This window comes from Mauremys reevesii, linkage group 3 (genome assembly GCF_016161935.1).
Source record: "Mauremys reevesii isolate NIE-2019 linkage group 3, ASM1616193v1, whole genome shotgun sequence".
In the NCBI taxonomy this organism is placed as follows: Eukaryota; Metazoa; Chordata; order Testudines; family Geoemydidae; genus Mauremys; species Mauremys reevesii.
This window is the reverse complement of record NC_052625.1, coordinates 99,010,991-99,029,285: the sequence shown is the minus strand read 5'-3', so window position 1 is coordinate 99,029,285 and position 18,295 is coordinate 99,010,991. Positions and strand designations below refer to the sequence as shown.

The 18,295-nt window shown below is 39.9% G+C and overlaps 1 protein-coding gene and 1 long non-coding RNA gene across 5 annotated transcripts in view; one reads left to right on the top strand and one right to left on the bottom strand.

Moving 5' to 3' along the window:
- Positions 1 to 2,033: 2,033 nt before the first annotated feature.
- LOC120400985 lies at positions 2,034 to 17,642 on the top strand. Of its 3 annotated transcripts, none has more exons than XR_005596213.1 (4): positions 2,034 to 2,141; positions 4,293 to 4,492; positions 10,791 to 10,896; positions 17,314 to 17,642. It is a non-coding gene; the product is annotated as an uncharacterized LOC120400985 (long non-coding RNA). The 3 variants fall into 3 exon arrangements; XR_005596214.1 differs by lacking the exon at positions 17,314 to 17,642 and adding an exon at positions 14,281 to 14,323; XR_005596215.1 differs by lacking the exons at positions 10,791 to 10,896; positions 17,314 to 17,642 and adding an exon at positions 6,599 to 6,758.
- Positions 6,037 to 18,295, bottom strand: part of LATS1 (large tumor suppressor kinase 1) — a 42,019-nt gene continuing 29,760 nt past the window's right edge. For both annotated transcript variants that reach the window (XM_039530400.1, XM_039530401.1), the window contains exon 8: positions 6,037 to 9,428. In XM_039530400.1, coding sequence (XP_039386334.1) covers positions 8,922 to 9,428 — 507 coding nt within the window. In that variant the 3' untranslated portion in view covers positions 6,037 to 8,921. The remainder of the gene's footprint in view (positions 9,429 to 18,295) is intronic.

Below are 18,295 nucleotides of genomic sequence, written 5' to 3'. Positions count from 1 at the left end.
GGCTGTGGGGCCGGGTCGGACCCATCCCGCCTGAGGGGCCTGGGAGGGGCTTCGCCGGCAGCGCGTGGCGCGCCCCCTCCCGGGTTTGCAATCACCCGTCCGTGGGGAAACGGAGCAGAGAAAAACAAACAGAATCGTGGCTCCCCTCGCGCTCGTACTTGTCCATGTGACCCTAAGAGATATTCCTAAGTGCCCGGGCCAGGACTCGAACCCACACGTCCCGCCTAGCGGGCCAGAAGGCGATCGTTGAACAGAGAGAATTTAGCTATAGCTCAGTCAGCTGTGGTCTCACCAAGCAACTCTTCACAGCAAGCCCTGGGAAAATCGGGAAGGGCTGGCTTTGGCTGGCACTCAGGGCTAGCACTGGGTATTGTATTGTCTATAGGGCAGGGGTTCTCAAACCGGAGGTCACAAGGTTATTACATGGGGGGGGGGTCATGAGCTGTCAGCCTCCACCCCAACCCCCACTTTGCCTCAAGCATTTATAATGGTGTTAAATATATAAAAACACAATTTTAATTTGGGAGAAGGTCACACTCAGAGGCTTTCTATGTGAAAGGGGTCACCAGTACAAAAGTTTGAGAACCACTGCTATAGGGGAAAACTTTTTTGGCATCCACCCGTACCCAAACCATGCAAGCAAAAAAAACCACCCTCAAAACAAAGGATTTGGCATTCCAAAATGTGGTGTGTGAGCAGTAGCTCTAGTCCTTAAAGCGTGCCCTCATTTTGCTATCGGGGAGTGTGGGGGGAATCACTTGCTTTAAAGAAATCAACAAATGTCTGCCTGTTACCCTCAAAAACAAATCAAGTTGAACATTTTTAGGTTGAGCAATATGTCTGGGCCAATAAATTAACATGTGCCACAATCAGGAAGGTGAACTCTCGCAAAGAAAGAAAGCAGGTTGGTGCGCATTCAATTCTTATCAAGTATGTCCTCGAAGGAAAAATCAACAAGGGAGCTCGTGCCAGCCTCTTCAGCTCAACAGTACTGCCAGCAATGTTGTACAGCAGCAAAACATAGGCACTGACGAAGACAGAGGAGCAGCAACTGTCTGTTACAGAGAGGGCGATGGAAAGAATAATTCTGGGGATTTCAATCCGCGACCGAGTCCCCAATGAAGTGATGAGACAGCAAAGTGGAGTGCAGGCATAGTAAAATGCGATTGTCCGGGCATATAGTGAGGCTCACTGACAATCAATGGACTACAGCTTTCACCGAGTGGTACCCATGCCAAGAACTGAAACGACCACTCAGCCAACCTCCAAAGAGATGGGAAGATTTTATTGTGAAAAGACATGGCTGCACATGGAGGAAGGAAGGCCAGGATATGAGAAGAATGGAAGATGTGTTGTGGTCGGCGCAATCTATCCGAGGGCTGAAGAACCGATCGATCAAGGTGACCATATTTTTGCTGACATGGCTTTCACTTGTTCTGCCATTTGTGGCAGAGTGGGCTCAGTTAGGGCAGCTGAGGCTCTTTTAAATGTTTCTGTTTAAAGGGGAACTGTCACTTTAGATTTAGCCTTGACTTCAAAAACAGTTGATAAGGGAACACAGGCACACTCACACACACTCTGAGCTCCTTCTAGGACTGGGCTTTAGTTTTAAAAAAAAATGTTTATGCAGCCCAAGACAAATACAAATATTCATAACAAAATACAGTGGATATTTTTTTACTATCTTGCAGTGTTTGCCAACTGAGCATTCAAGCACTGTGGTAGTGCATTAGAACCTAAAAGTGAAATCTTTTAGATTACTAGAAAATTACTATAAATCAAAGCAGAACTAAATCCTTTTAATTTCCTGTGGAGTAACATACATAAATATAAATAATAAAAAGTTGTTTTGAAAATCATTAGCATTACTAATCTAATCTATGAGTAATACAAGTAAAAGCATTTGTCTTTTAGAAGACATCACTTTTAACCTGGCAGTGTCCCTTTAATCAAGTCAGACTGAATGGCAATACAATTACATCATAATGGTTTAAATTGTTAAATCATTGGAATACATTCTTATTTAGGAAGAAGGGAATTTGAAAAATTATAAGTGTGTGACACTGAGTCTGCATGTATGATGTATCCTTTTTACCTTTTCCTCCATTGTTGTTTGGGGGTCAGGATACGTGGAGCCTGAGGTAATGTGCCTTGTTTGCCACTCAAGGTATACCATACAAGCTGTGCCTGCTCTGCACTTTAGGTCAGGACATCCATTTGGAAGTGCTGCATCAAACTCCATTCGTCCCCACTACTAGGAATCTTTGTTGGACTCCCTGAAATTGAAGGCCCAGTAGAATAACGTCTACTTTAAAACTTTTAAGTGATGTGACAAAGTTGTGAGCCATGCTCACACTCCTACTAATTCCCCAACATTTCTTTTGTCCTCCATGTCTTAAATGTAAAGGAATAATTATGTAATTCTATCATTCGCTATAGTACTTCCAGATTTACTCAGGAGCCATAGAGCTGGTTGCATTGATTTAGCTCTGTGGTTCATTAACACCTGGGGGGTTCGTGAAATGTTACAGGGGGTTTCGGGAAAAAATTCCCTAATGGTGGACAGAGTTGTCCCTAGGGACCCCGGGCAGCACGGGGCCAGCAGCCTGCAGCCCCCGGACTTCCAAGAGCTAAGCAGATCAACGCAAGCATATCTATCACACTGAGATTTAAACTTCAAGGCTCCTTATAAGAAACAGAAAGGGAGGTGAATATTTTTTGCTGTTTTTAAAATTAAATAGGCAGATAGTATTGTTTTTTAAATTATGAACAACAAATTTAAGCTTTGTTGTAACGTGTGCTGTTTGCCTTGACTGCTCAAGACCTGAATGCTTGTGTAGGAGGAACTCTTTTGAGTTGGCTTCTTAAATATCTTCATGCTGTTTCACATCTGATACTCCTTGATGAAACATAGGAGCCTTGTATTATAACAGGCTTATTCAAAGTGACGCAAGCTACGAAAGTGAGATCTTGGAAGAGTGTTGCTGTTTCCATAATGTAATAAAAATGCTGTAATGACAAATGTTATATTTCCAAGATCACTGCTTTTATAATTTATACTCAGGTAAAGGAGAAAATCCCTGGAAATATTCATTTTTAAGAGGGGGTTCGCAAGACTTGACATGCTAGTGGGGTTCACAGGCTGTTAAAGTTTGGGAACCACTGATTTAGCTAAATGCAAGCAAACTGATTTAATTAAATCAGTGCAACCCCCTAAAGCAGATATGTATTTAAGATTGAGTGCTATATTTTGATTTTGCTTGAGCTAAGTTTCTAACCAATTTAAATCTAAATAAGTGCTCGAAACATGCACAGACAGGGCCCTGTTAAAGTTGCAGTCAGGAGCAAGGGTGCTCTGTTCCCTTTAGCCAACCCTCTGCCCATTCTCCAGTTTCTTTACATGCCAGTTTAAATTATTTTCTTAGAATAAAACATGTCAAAATATTTTTTTAATTCAAATACACATTTCAGAGCAGAGCCCTTACATTTCTCTCTTCTGTTGGATTTCTTCACTAAGATATGCAAGACCAGCACAAAGCACCTCTAAAATTAATGGAAGGAACCTGTGTGAGGGTTTGGGAATGTCATTTTATGAATTCCATTTTGTTTTCATAGAATCATAGATTAGGTTTCAAACAGACCTCAGGAGGTCATCTAGTCCATCCCCCTATTCAAAGCAGGACCAACCCCAACTAAATCATCCCAGCCAGGGCTTTGTCAAGCTGGGCCTTAAAAACCTCTAAGAATAAAAATTCCACAACCTCCCTAGGTAACACATTCCAGTGCTTCCTCCTAGCAAAATAGTTTTTCCTAATATCCAACCTAGACTGCCCCCGCTGTGACTTGAGACCATTGCTTCTTGTTCTGTCATCTGCTGCCACCACAAAGAACAGCCTTGCTCCATCTTCCATCCTTTGGAACCCCCTGTCAGGTAGTTGGAGGCTGCTATCAAATCCCCCCTCACTCTTTTCTTCTGCAGACTAAATAAGCCCAGTTCCCTCAGCCTCACAAGTCATGTGCCCCAACCCCCTAATCATTTTCATTGCACTCCACTGGACTCTCTCCAATTTGTCCACATCCTTTCTGTAGAGGGGGATTGTAAACCTGCATTGTAGACTAGAACCTCCACTTTGTGTATGGACCTATATTGTCAGGAGCCAGTTTGAACTGATATATGCATAGCCAGGATGGAGAAGGAAGCTTTTCTCACTTTGGAAATCTAACACAGAATGATCCATCCAGACTGACCCTAAGGACTACTGACTTGCTAATGATGTGTCTTGGTTTACCAGGCCCTCCCTGTGAACCAAGAGGGATTGAGTATGTGAACTCCAGCCTAGATGGAACAGGACCAAGTCAGTGTATATAAGTAAGAGAACTTGTGTGTAGGGGCCAAGTGTAGGACTTGCTGCACTGGAGACATGGGAGGCTCCACCTACACTGAACATAGACAGATCTCAGACCCCAACCAGAGGGGTGAGATCAGCCTAAGGTAGGATTTGCATTTAGATGTTTGTTGTTTTTCTATAGAGCTGTGAATGTTTTATGCTCCTGAGAGTAAAAAGTGGATACGTTTAAAAAGTTCATTTGCAAAGCCTGTGTGTTTCTTGTTTTAACTGTCACATGGTCACTCGCCACTCAAGAACATCAAAACTATCACTATTTCATTTCAAGCCCAAGAGGTCCAAGTCTGGTAGAGGAGTTAGCATATAATATACCTCTTTACTGAAGCATGGCTTTATGCACCTGTTTTCATTTTTAGATAGGCTTCAGCTTAAAGTGCATATCAAAGAAAAAGTAAATGTCCTGTATTTGGATAGCATTCTTATGCTAGGAATGGATTTTCATAACTTAAGAGCTGCACTTCTTCTAGATCTCCAAGAAAAGCAATTATTTATGAAGTGAGTTGTCCGTGATGTACAGTCTATACAGACTGCATACCCATTCATTGTCCACTGAATGAGTAGATGCTGAGCAGGGCCATTTTAATCATTTGATGGTGGGAGGGGAGAAAGAAGAGTGACAAATTACAATTATTGTGTAACTTGAGTTATAGAACTTCTAGGATAGAGATCAGAAACTATGTCTAAGTACAGCGTTTTACACAGAGAACAGAGGAAGACCAACAACTTTTGAACAATTTAAAATTTTAACTTGTATTTGATTAGTAGAACCAGAATTTATTTACCATTTATAAGGAAAAAGACTTACTATACTTTATTCTTTATTATCCCAGCAGATATTACCCTAGAGAAACTGATTTTGAAAAAAATGAAACATTCATAAACTAGTTATAGGGAATGTCACTGATTACCAACAGCTGTTACATTCAGAAGTATTCAAAGATGATTTATATTGTCCACGAAGGCTGCAATTCCTTTTCTTGATCTAGTGTCATTTTATAAAATTGTAGTGTTTTGTCAGCAGAACATTTATCATGCAAAAGACAGGCAGACACACACACACACACACACACTAAATTTGAATAGTGCCTTTGCTCAAAAGCATGTTAAGGCACTCATAACATTTTACCATTATGTTGACTGAAATTTGTTCTCTCTTTGCTTTGGTTGAATAAAAGCAAACAGATTAAATGTCTGATTTTAAATACCAACAACATATGGAACGGAGTTTTATGGTATGTAAGGTAACAGCAGCAGCATCTAAGAATCCAACCACTACATTAGCTAATAACTAAACAAAATTAAGTCCAAATAAATCATACCCACTCTCAGCTTTGCAATTAGCAACAGCAGAAGATTTTTTTAAGTCAGTCTCAAAATGACTTTCTAGTCATACAATCTATTGATTCTATTAGAAATATGAAGATAGAAAAGATACAGCAAGAGGGCCTGCCCTAGGATAGAATATAATTGAACAATACATCAGAACAGTATTTACAATAGTTACATGATTACAGAACATTTTATAAATACAATTTATATGTATACATGAGGCAATAAAAGACAGTAACATTTTAATTCTTTACAATTGAAAATATTTTCAAGAAGTCCAAACTAAAACTGTGATTATACAATGTCACAGCTGCTGGTTTTAAGCATCTCTCCTTTGTTGTCAATAGAAACTAGTCTGATCAAAGATCAATCTGAATTTCAATGCCCCAGAAGATTCTAGAGCAAAATTTATGAAGGACTGAAATATCAATATTGTAAACAGTAGACACTAAAAGGTCACAACATGTCCTGGATCCATGTTTGGAACTACTTCTGTAGTCAAAGGGAGTTTACCCACATGAGCACAGGGCAATACATTGGAGAACTGAGATAACGCAATTGTTTATGAGGATATTTTCTGTTCTCCCAGAGCAGGACTTAGTGCTGTAATGCATTGGGAGATCCAGGAGAAAAATACATTTATGGAGTACTGCAGCATCTAGACTGCAAACTTCAGAAATTTGGAGTATCAGAAATGTAATGGTAGATAATTGGAAATACTACCAGTTTCTCAGGACAAATATATTTAAGTGTTTCAAAATGGCAAAGCGGTATCTCATATTTCAGTACCATGCATATTATCTTAAAATATCAATTATTTTGGTTTAATAGCAATTCCTTTTGGATTTAACTTCCTTATGTAGAATGGAACTGCCTTGGAAAGGACATCTTTCTTCAGCTAAACCCATCACTGTTTGGCTAAGACCAATCACAAGTCTAGATCCTGATGGACTGGGAAAGGAGAAATATGCTCAGATAATCAATTATAAAAATTGTATTTGTAATTAAAAGGTGACAACACTGTCTAAGGAAGTTTTATTTATTACATGCCCACAAATAATGCTCACTTGATTAAATTGGTTTTAACTAGTATTATATATTACACTTTACTGCAGGACAAGTAAATGAGATTAAAACTGCCAGTTTTACTGGGACACTTACCAACATTATGAATGAAGACAGTCCTTTAAATGATTATTTACTGTGAAATAAAGCCTATTTTTACGAACAAAAATAAAAAGCTGAAGTATCTATATATTGCATCCATTTTATAATGTTGAAGCTAAACATCTTAGAAACGTTGAGACAGAACAGCTTTCTTTAAGACAGGCATACAGGACTTGAATTGTGTTTTACTGATTCATGTCCTATTGAGATTATAGATAAATAGCTTTTTTTTATTATAAGGAATGCATATTTTTACATAAATATCTTTTCACCATGGTAGATGCTTCAGAACAGAAAGATAAGTAAATATCCATAAAAAAACAGGACTCTTCTTAAAATTATTTTTAAAAGACATTTATCATGATAGCACCATAGTGGTACTGCACGTACTCCTTACACTGCTGTGATACCAGCTCTGAGTGTGGTTTCATGATGCTTAGGGAGCAAGAATTCTAGTATAATGGCCTGGATGATTAGAGTAAACAAGACGCACTGATGTTAAAAATGTCTCATTGATATTAACAGATGGGACTTCAACCCAGGAGTGGGGAAACTGTGGTTGTTTAAAAGTATGTTTAAATTTGTATTCATTTATTTTTTAAAAAAATAACTTACATTTCCCTCTGTCCCTCAAAAAAACTGCTGGCTATGGGATCAAGGGGCATTACTCTCTCTTTCCACACCTGAAACAACTGCTGGTCTTGTGAGTGGGACAGCTGTTTAGTGGTGTGCTCTCCTCTGAGCATCACAAAAGGCTTATTAATTTTGCATCTTAAGGCTGTGATACTAGAACTTCTGCTCAGCTGCTGCTTGAATGCCATGAAACCAGTATTCAGAATTATATGTATCTGCTATCGCAGTATCAAACACCACAGAGGTAAATCTGCTTTGAATTAAACTGTCAATGACAGAAATGTAACAAGGGGGAAAACAAACAGCTTAACTTGTTTGTTCCCAGGTACACGCACAGCAATGTTTCCCACTGGTTAAGGTTTAACACACAAAACTGGTCTTCGCAGCACAAAAGCCTAATGAAAGCCATGTATCATACTCTCAATCCTTCCTCATAACCAACTAAAAGGCTGGAGCAAGAAATAGAACCATTTTAAAAACAACTTTTCAAGCTATAATTATTCTGATTGGAACAGAGTTTTAGAGACAGGACAGTTTGGCTTCAGTCAAAAAATGAAGTTAGAGCAGATTTCACGCTATTTTTTTCTAAAGCTTTATTCCTCCCACATCTTTAAGAGAGGCTGACAGGGAGAGAGCTAAATTGCTACTAAGTAAATACTATTACTGGTTTTAGGTATCACAGTGCCCTAAATCTAGTTATAGCTTTCAATATAATTTTAAGTTAAATATAAATAAAAACCCTAAGTTTTTTTTAACCATTTATAGTCACATTACAACAGAGACTGATGCTTCCTATTTTCAAAGCTGTAGTAACTGGGAATTACTTATCAAACGGGCTTAATTTTGCTAACAATCAAGCTAACAATGGAGCTTGATATTGTGGGAAGCCACGGTACAGCAGCCTTGTATCAGAGAGGTATCAGTTTTGTAAGTGTATGATAATATTTATATTTGGTCAAAGCAAGGCAGAACTGTTTAAGTCTGGAACAAAGATTTAAAAAAAAATTATTTAGCCTATGTACAAATAGATAACAGGCATCTCCTTTTAAGAAATCACTATTTCCTATATTGAGTACTTAAAGTACAAAGAACTGATCATAAAACTCAGTTCATAATTTATTTTTCCTAACATCAATTATTTTCTAAATTAATGATTAATAATGCTGGAATAAATTAACGTTTTAAAATGATTTCCCTGCATTTTGGGAAAACAAAATGTACAGAAAGGAAAAATACAGAATTCTGTGATAATGGTAATTTTTTTTTTTTAAATATAAAGTGTGCATATATTTACCCAGGCAATCTTATGTTAATTCTCTCATCACAGGGGATTTTTGAAAAATCCCAACTTCAAAACACACGGTTCAAATATCTTCAGCTTCTCTGCTAAACATAAACTAGATCACGATTTTGAACCCCTTTGCCTGCCTGCTCATCATCGTCATCTGATTGCTGCTCCAAGTTTTGTGGATTATTGTATTCATATTCAATGGGTTTTGGGCAGTTGTAAGGGTAGCCATTGTCATCAAAAAACCTTCGAAATGTGAACTCATAAAAAGCATGTTCAGGGTGTTTCCCGTTTTTGTACCATCCATTAAGTGTGTCATTTACATTTCCTTCCTTATCATCACTCCATAACTTATCGGGATCAACTGGGTCAAAATTGGATGTGTCTGTGGGATGTGTAATTTTAGGAACATATGAAGCAGTCTGTTGTCGTAGATCACTTGAAAAATCAATAGCTTTAAAAAATGGATGAGCTTTTATTTCATCTGTACCATTCTTGCCTAAGCGGTCTTCTGGCCCTCGGCAGAGTTTGATAATAAGGTCAGAAGCCTCTGGAGTCAATTTAGCTTGAGGTGGGATGTGAAGAGCTGTTTGCCAATTGATAACCTTGAAAAAGAAAGTGTAAAAATATCAGAAAATGGAGTTTAATTTTTCATTTTCTGTTTGTAATTTCTTTTAAAAAACAAAACAAAACCCCAAGTATGAAATGCACAATGAAAATTGTTTTAAGAGTGATCATTTAACACCTAATAAGTGTTTTCCCCTAAAAACTCAAGAGCCCCCACACTTGATTTTTATTTATTTTGCCATCATCTCTCTCTCTAGTACTTATAGGATCCTCCTTTACCAGAGCATCCAAGTTGCCTCAAAATCTTTAATGTATTTATCTCACAACACCCCTGTGAAGAAGAAAAGCACTATTATCCTCACTGTACAGATGGGAAACCTGTACTGACTAAGGGCTAGTCTACTGTAGAATTGCTGCAGCATCACATATGTAGCTGCACTACTAGTGCAGACACTATGCCCAGGGGAGAGAGCTCTATAGTTGGCATAATTAATCCACCTCCCTGAATGGCGGTAGCTGTGTCGAAAGGAGAACTTCTCCCGCTGACACAGTGCTGTCCACACTGGTGCTTAAGGTCAGTGTAACTTATGTTGCACAAGGAGGTGGTTTTCCATAGCCTTCAGCAACTGAAGTTATATCGAAGTAAGCGCTAGTACAAGCCTTAAGAGATGAAGATATTTGTTTTCCTACAGCCAAATGCAAGGTAGTTCACTAGTAACAAAGAATGTAGGTCACAATTACGTCGGGGGGGGGGGGGGACGACTGTATTATGGAAAACACTGTCTCTGAAAAGGACTTTAAGGTCATGATAGATTAATTGAACATGAGCTCCCAATTTGATGCTGTGACTAAGGGCAAGTCTACACTTAAAACACTGAATAAGCTGCACCGATGCAACTGTGCCCCTGTATTGCTTTAATGAAGATGCTCTAAGACAATGGGAGAGAGCTCTCCCATCGACAAAGCTACCACCTCTCAAGGAGGTGGATTAACTATGTTGGCAGGAGAAGCTCTCCTGCTGACATAGCATTGTCTACAGGGAGGGAAGGTCAGTATAATTACATTACTCAGGGAGTGAAAAATCCACAACCCTGACCTGAGTGATGTAGTTCTATTGATAGAGGTCTGCAATATAGACCAGATCTAAGAAAACTAATGTGATATTTGGATGCATAAGCAGTGGAATATTGAGAAGTAAGAAGGTGGTATTACCACTGTATATGGGATTAGTGAGACTATTACTGGAATACTGTGTCCAGTTCTCATGTACACACTTTAAAAAGGGATGCTGACAAACTGGAAAGGGTTCAGAAAAGAGCAACAAGAATGATTAAAGGTCTAGAAAGCCCATCCTCCAGTGAGAGACTATAGAAACGTAATCTATTTACTTTATCCAACAGAAAATTAAAAGATGGTTCCAACACAGTCTGCAAGAACCTACATGGGGAGAAGACGGATAGTAGAGGGCTCTTTAATGTAGCAGAAAAAGGCATTAGAAGATCCAAGGTATAGAAACTGAAGCTAGACAAGTTCAACTAGAAATAAGGTGCAAAGTTTTAACAGTGAGGGTAATTAAATGGAACAACTTGCCTAAGAATATGGTGGATTTTTGCCCTTGAAGTCTTTAAATCAAAATTGGATATCTTTCTAAAAAATATGCTGTAGCTCAATCAGAAGTTATGGGCTCGATGTAGGAATTACTAGGTGAAATTCTATGGCATGTTATTCCTACCAGCACTACAGTGCTTATAGATGTTTGTCAATGCCAGTGATCACATTAGATGATTATAATGATCCTTTCTAGTCTTAAAAATAAATGAATAAATAAATTAAAAACAAAAACAAACTATGAATGTATTTTCCCACAGGAAGCATGAGACAGAATCTGGAAAGACCAGGAGATTCTATACAGTTTATCTGGCTAAACTTTCTGATGCCATCTAATATTTCTCTTTTGTAACTAAGATATCTAAGGGTTTCACCAGGGCCTAGAAATAGGACTGTAAATAACATGCATTATCTTCTAAATCTTCTTACCAATATTTTCTCTAATGGATTTAAAAATAAAAATATGTACCGTATATACTCGATCATAAGCCGGTTCATTTATAAGCTGACTCCTCCAAGATTGATAAATAAAAATGAAAACTTTTATAACCCGTTCATAAGCCGACCCTATAATTCAGGGGTCAGCAAACTTTGGCTCCCAGGCCATTGGGATAAGCCACTGGTGGGCTGAGATGGTTTACCTTGAGTGTCCGCAGGCACGGAGGTAAACCTAAGTAAATGAAGTGTCCCAGCCCGCCAGCTGCTTACCCTAACGGGCCAGGACAGCAACTCGGGAGGGAATTTTTTTCGGGGGAGAAGCTGGGAGTCGGGTGTAACCCGTGACCACCCCCCACATGACCCAGCCCTAGCCCAGGACCTTCACTCTCCCCATCCCATCCCTTCACACCTTATCTGGGTAGGGCCGGGGAGGATGTCTCTGACCTGGCTGGATTGCTCCGGTAGGCTGGGCAGCATGGCCGCAGCCTTCTCCGGCAGGCCAGACTGGGTGGTGCGGCCGCAGCATGTTCCAGTGGGCTGGGCTGGGCGGCACGGCCACAGAGTGCTCCGGAGCTGCAGCTGCTTCGGAGGCTGGTGGGAGAGCAGTGTGGCCAGAAGCAGACACACTCTGGCCCCGCCTCTTCCCTTCTCTCTCTGCTGGCTGTGCTGCTTCTCCTTGGCTCCCTCTGTTGCGGGGGGAGGGGCTGTGTCTCACCTCTCCCTCTCTATACCCATTCATAAGCCAACCCCCATCTCTGGTGCTTCCCTTTTTTACTAAAAAAATTCGGCTTATGAACGAGCATATACAGTAATTTGTTTTAGTCATTCAGGATTGAATCTAGTTGTGCTATGTGACTTACCATTCTTGAGGAATATGCTCTTTACTGAGCTTAAGTTCTGGAAGAAGGTAAGAGAAAAAGATAACTATCTGGTTGTGCTGGGACGCACCAGGCCTTTGTAGCCTCTCTAGAGGCCATACTTCTCCACTACACCCTGCCCTAGGAAGCAGCAAGGTCGAAGGAAAAGAGCAACAAAGGTGGGTCCTCCAGGCCTATCTAGAGAGACCTCACTAGAGCACTCATCCTAAAAGCTAGAGACACCAGGTCCTTCAAGGATTAGAAGGGCTAGTGACAGCCAATCAGAGCTCAGCAGGCTCAGATAAAGGAGCTGGAAGGCCTTAGCAGTTCAGTGTGCCCTCACATCATGGGGAAAATCATGGTAAAAATTATACTAGTGGAATACTTGGAGAAAAATGATACTATAACAGTACTAAGTAGTTTCATAAAAGGAAGATGCATGGTTGAACATATATAGTGAGACTAGAAATGGAGGTACAAAAAAAGCATAAAGAACTAAGAACTTTATGATATCGGTCTTCCTGGACACTGAAAAAGCATATGACATGGTATGGAGGGAAGGCCTCCAATGTAAATTAGCAAAAATTGAAATAAAAGGGAGAATGTTTTGGTGGCAAAGGGACTTTTCAAGTGATGGAACTATACAAGTCAAAGTGGGAACAACTTCATCAAAAACCTACATGCTTACAAATGGAACTCCACAAGGGAGTATTATTAGTTCTATTTTGTTTTCCATTATGATAAATAACCTCCCAGAAATTGTGCAGATGGGAATAACTATTTCCCTTTTCACAGATGACTGTGCTATATGGACTAAGTATAAATACTAAAAGTAACCATATTAAAGATAAATGAGGCAATCCAGAGGATTTCCAAGTGGGGAAGGGATTGGGGATTTAAATTCTTGCTTGCAAAAACTAAGGGAATGCTTTCAACCAGGAAGAAAAAAAGGGAAGACTGGGACTTATTTCTTTATGGTGAAAAAAACATCAGTTCAAAAGCTTATGTTCCTAGGAATAGTGTTTGTTAATAAATTAATTTGGAAAGGTCACAGATAATCATACAAATGTACAGAAGTAGGATGAACTTACTTGAAAGCATAGCTGGAAACAAATGGGGTGCAGCTAAAAAGGTACTGATGATGATGATGTATTAAGCATTGATAAGACCAGTTTTAGACTACAGATGCCAAGCTTTTGATTCAGTCTCAAAAACAACTCTTAGAAACTTGGAACTGCTGGCCAACATCATCATCAGTGTGTGTGCTGCAAACAACCACTGCGGAAGCACCTATAAATCTAAGGATGAAACTATTAGCTCTAATTTTCTGGGCAGAGGTAAAAGGGAATCATGACAATGGAAGTACACAACTGATTTACAAGTATTACTGGAAGCTTAGTAGACAAAGTGATATGGATTGCCATAGACTGCCTCATACTCATCAATCAGTCAACCAACCAACCAACCATCCATCATCATCATCCCCATTATGCCTCTGGTGTTTAGGGCAGCAACTAAGCTCCTCCATTCCTGTCTGTTTCTGGCAAGTCTTTCAATGGTTCCCCCTCTGGGCCCCAGGGTTTTTCAGCTCAGCTGCTACAGCTCTTCGCCCATGTTGTTTTTGGGCAGCCTTGTTTTCACTTGCCTTCAGGTGTCCATCTTATTGCTAAAACACATGGTCAATACATCTCCAATGCCTCCTGGGAATGATGGCATTCATATTTTTTTGACTGCATTGTGTGATCTTCATTTGAGATTGTTCTGGGCCAAAAGATACAGAGGATTTTTCTGAGGCAGACTGTATGGAATGAAGACAGTTTGGACAGGTCATACTTTCTCATTTCACCAGCATACTGCACTATAAAGTAGTGTTGAAAGTATGCAGCTCTGATAAATCTTGAGTTTGGTTTTGGTGCTGTATTTTGATGATTTCCAGACTGTATTTAAGCTCCTGAAGGTGTTCCTGGCTTTACTGATTCCGTTCCAGATGTCCTGGCTTGTTCCACCAACCTGGCTGATGGTGCTGCCCAAGTATGTGAATGTTTCTACATTGGTGATGTTTTTCTCTACTTCCACACCGAGAATATGATCCTCTATCCGTACTGGTAACGGTGAGACAATATTAAAGGTCACGATATCTGTCTTATTGTGGTTGATTTTCAGTCCAATTTGCTAGCTGAATGTGTTGAGTATAGTTGTTTTTTTTGTATATGGTGTTGGGAATGTGATAGGAGAGAGCAAGATCACCTGCGAAGTCCAGGTCTTCAAAGGATAAGAAGGGTGTCTATTTGATGCCTCTTGGCATATCTTCTGTTGTACACCGCATTACCTAGTCAATGGCAATGTTGAAAAAGGTAGCAAACATGACTCACCCCAACGTACTCCTGTTCTGACTTCAAAACTGAGCTCACTGCACTGCATATAAAGTTGGAATAGACACTTTTGATGATGTTGATTATATGAAGAGCGATTCCCTATGCCCACTGAATGCACCATAGGCTGGTCCTGTGAAAGCTATCGAAAGCCTTCTCAAAGTCTATGTAGAGTTGCCGTTCCCATTCTAAGCATTGTTCTGTTATGTTTCATAGAGTTAAAATCTGATCTGTGCATCCATACCCTTTCCGAAAACCAATTTGCTCTTGTCTGAGAATACTATCAACTGCCTCTCATATATGCTGGATTATGATCTTGCACAATATCTTGCTTGGCACAGATAAAAATGTGATACCATGCCAGTTATTACAATCCCTGAGAGTTCCTTTCTTTGATATCTTCACTATAACCCTATTGGTCCACTCATCTGGCACTTTTTTCCGTTTCCCAGACTGATATAAATAGAAGGGCCAGGATAGATGCTGCTAACTCAGGATTTATCTTGAACAATTCTGCATTCGAGCTATTCTTGCCAGGAGCTTTCCCATTTTTTAAGGAATTGATGGCTTGAATGATCTCTTCCTTAGTTTGGGGGCGGAGGGGTGGGTGTCTGTGTTGATATCAAGATCTTCTGCCTCCTGGATGTTTGCTTCCTCTTTAGGTGGCTCTCTGTTCAGCAATTCTTTTAAATGCTTTGTCCAGTGCATGTCTTGTTGTTTTTCTGTTGCCAGTAGGTGGCCTTGTTTGTTCCGGATGAGAATGTTTGTTGGTGTCTGCCATTTACCACTGATAATTAAGCCATGTAGACGGTTCCTTGTTCACCACAAGCAGCTGCATCCTCTGCTTGAGTTGACAGATCATCAATATAATGTTGTTTGTCCGCTCTCACAAGGCATTTGACCTCACGGTGTGCCTTGCTATACTGCTGGTGGTATTTGTCCTTTAGCTTCTGGGATTTTGTGTCTAAAGCTTTTTTCTTCAGGGCTCTCCTGGTTTCTATGGTGTTCCATGTGCTGGGTGTGATCCACTCTTCCCTTCTCTTCTGCCTATAGCCTAGACGGGCTTCACTGCTCCATTTACTTTGTCCCACTTTTTGTTGATCTCCTCATCTACATTCCCCTTGTCTTCATTATCTGCAAATGCCTGAAACCTGTTGTTTAACTGCAGAATGAAGACTTTCCGTATTTATGGGGACTTTAGCTTGTCAACGTCATAATGTCTATGTCCCTTGTTTGGTGGACCCACACTTCTCAGTTAGCTTGATGGAGGCTGTTACAAGGTAGTGGTCACTGCCAACATCTGCTCCCTTTCTCACTTTCACATCTGCCAGTGAGTGTCGTCATTTGTCAATGATCATCATATCGTCAGTCTGGTTCTTATCTCTGCCATTTTGAGAACACCATGTCAGCTTGTGAATTTCACAATGTTGAAATAGGGTTCTGCCAATAACTAGGTCATTCATATTGCAGAAATCAACAAGTCTCTCTCCGTTTTCATTGATGGTGCCACACCCATGTCTTACCATTGCTCTGTCATTGTTTGCCTTGTCCTTACTGCCCTTAACATTCAGGTCTCCCATGACGATAGGTCATGGCATGGTACTCTCTCTAACTCTGCCTGTAATGCAAGGTAGAATTTGTCCTTTGCTTTTTCATCACTGCCATCTGTCGGAGTATAGCACTGAATCAGGGTGATATTATTGTGTTTCCCTTTCAGTCTAGCTCTCATAAGTCTGCTGCTGATGGACTTCCACTCAAGCGGGGAATGTTCCACTCCCTTCTTCAAAAGGATGGCAATACCCTTATGGTCTTGTCCATCATCCTGTCCAGAATACAGCAAAGTTTCATCCTGGGCTGCTGTTAATCTTGATGATCCCATCCATCTGCTTTCGCTGACACCAGAATTTGTAAGCTGTAGCGTCTCATCTCTGCTGTGACCTGAGCTAGCTTCCCTGTTTCGTACCTTGTCCGTATGTTCCAAAAACCAAGTTTGGTCTTTGAATTGGCGTTAAACACTTTAGTCTTCATGCTAGTGGCTTCCTTTCGGCTTTCACCACTAGCAGTCATACGGGTCACTGACTCCTGAAGGCCATCCCACACAGTAATGGTCAATTTCTCTGCCACTGTTTCCATAACATATATATATTTTTATTTTTATTTTTTTTAATTGGACAAGGTTGTTAGCCCTGTGCCTAACCCCTAACCTGGAGGACCAGGGTGTCCTTATACTATCAGGGTCAAAAAATGATTAAAGGAGATATATAAAAATAAAAAAACGGAACTAAAAATTTTTAGTCACAGGAAGAGAGATTTCCTCCATTGGTGGATTTGGAATTGTATGAAACTAAATAAATAAATAAAAAGAGGGAGGGAAACAACCCACACATTATGACCAATGAAATTTCTGAATTTATTTATGAAAAACGGGGCCACCTTTGCCAAGTTTATACAGATGGATCAAAAGATGACAACACTGTGCAGAGTAGGAATAGCCTTTTGTGGTCCTAATTTTGGAATCCAGAAATCTAAAAGGCTATTGAATTATGTGACTGCACTAATGACTGAACTAATGGGGATAATGTTGGCACTAACCTGGGTAAGAGATGTGTGACTGACTGCAGCTGTAATTTTATCTGATTCCTTGTCAGGTATTATGACACTCAGAATGGGGACTTTAGAAAGCAGAAATGACATAAGTGAATAACGTTCCTAACTATGGAAATAATGCAAGCAGGTAGCTGTGTAACAATAGAATGGGTTCCAGCACATATCGGAATACCTGGAAATAAGATGGCTGACAAAGCAGCAAGACAAAACTCTAAAAAAATGAGGAAGTGGATATGGTGGATATTAAGATACCCATATGTTGACAAGAATTTAAAAGTGTGATCACAAAGGAGCTTGCGAAGGAATGGCAAGAATTATGGACTGAGGAAACAAAAGGTTTTATGATATATGCTAAAAAAAATCGAAGATACTACACTCCACTCATGACAGAAAAAGCAAAGTAGTAATTTTTAGAGAGTTAACAGGTCATTGTGCCCTAAATGATAAGGTAAACTTATTAAAAAAAGACTTAAAAAAGACAGTCTGTGTAGTGTGTGCAAAACCAAAGAAACTGACGACCATGTCCTATGGCACTGTGTGCAATATTCTATGGAAAGAAAGTTTCTTTATGAAAAATTGAGACAACTTAGAATCAAAGATTTGTTCCCTAAAGGAGAACATCAGGGAAATGGAACAGTGCACACACAAAAAAGCCTTGCTGCATTTCCTTAAGGTTACTAGATTGAATCAAAGGATATTAAGAAAAAACTTGGCCTAAAAGAAAAAAGTGGCTGTCATAGCTTTGTATGAGACTGCTGTGCCAAAAAACAAAAACACAAAAGACAGATAGCAGTTCAGTTCTTGGGACCTGGAAAGGAAGGTGCTCCTCTCTGGTCAAAGGAACCTCAGAGATAGCCAGCTTGTTTTCTGCCTGCAATTTTGCATAGCTGGATTTGCAGGGAGAGAGAACACCTAAGAACCACAACTGTGAGATAAAGGTAAAGCTAAAGCGGGCAAATAGGAAAAAGGTGCAGGGAAGAAGCAGCAATGAATTGCATCAAGCCATAGGTGGCTGCTGTTTAT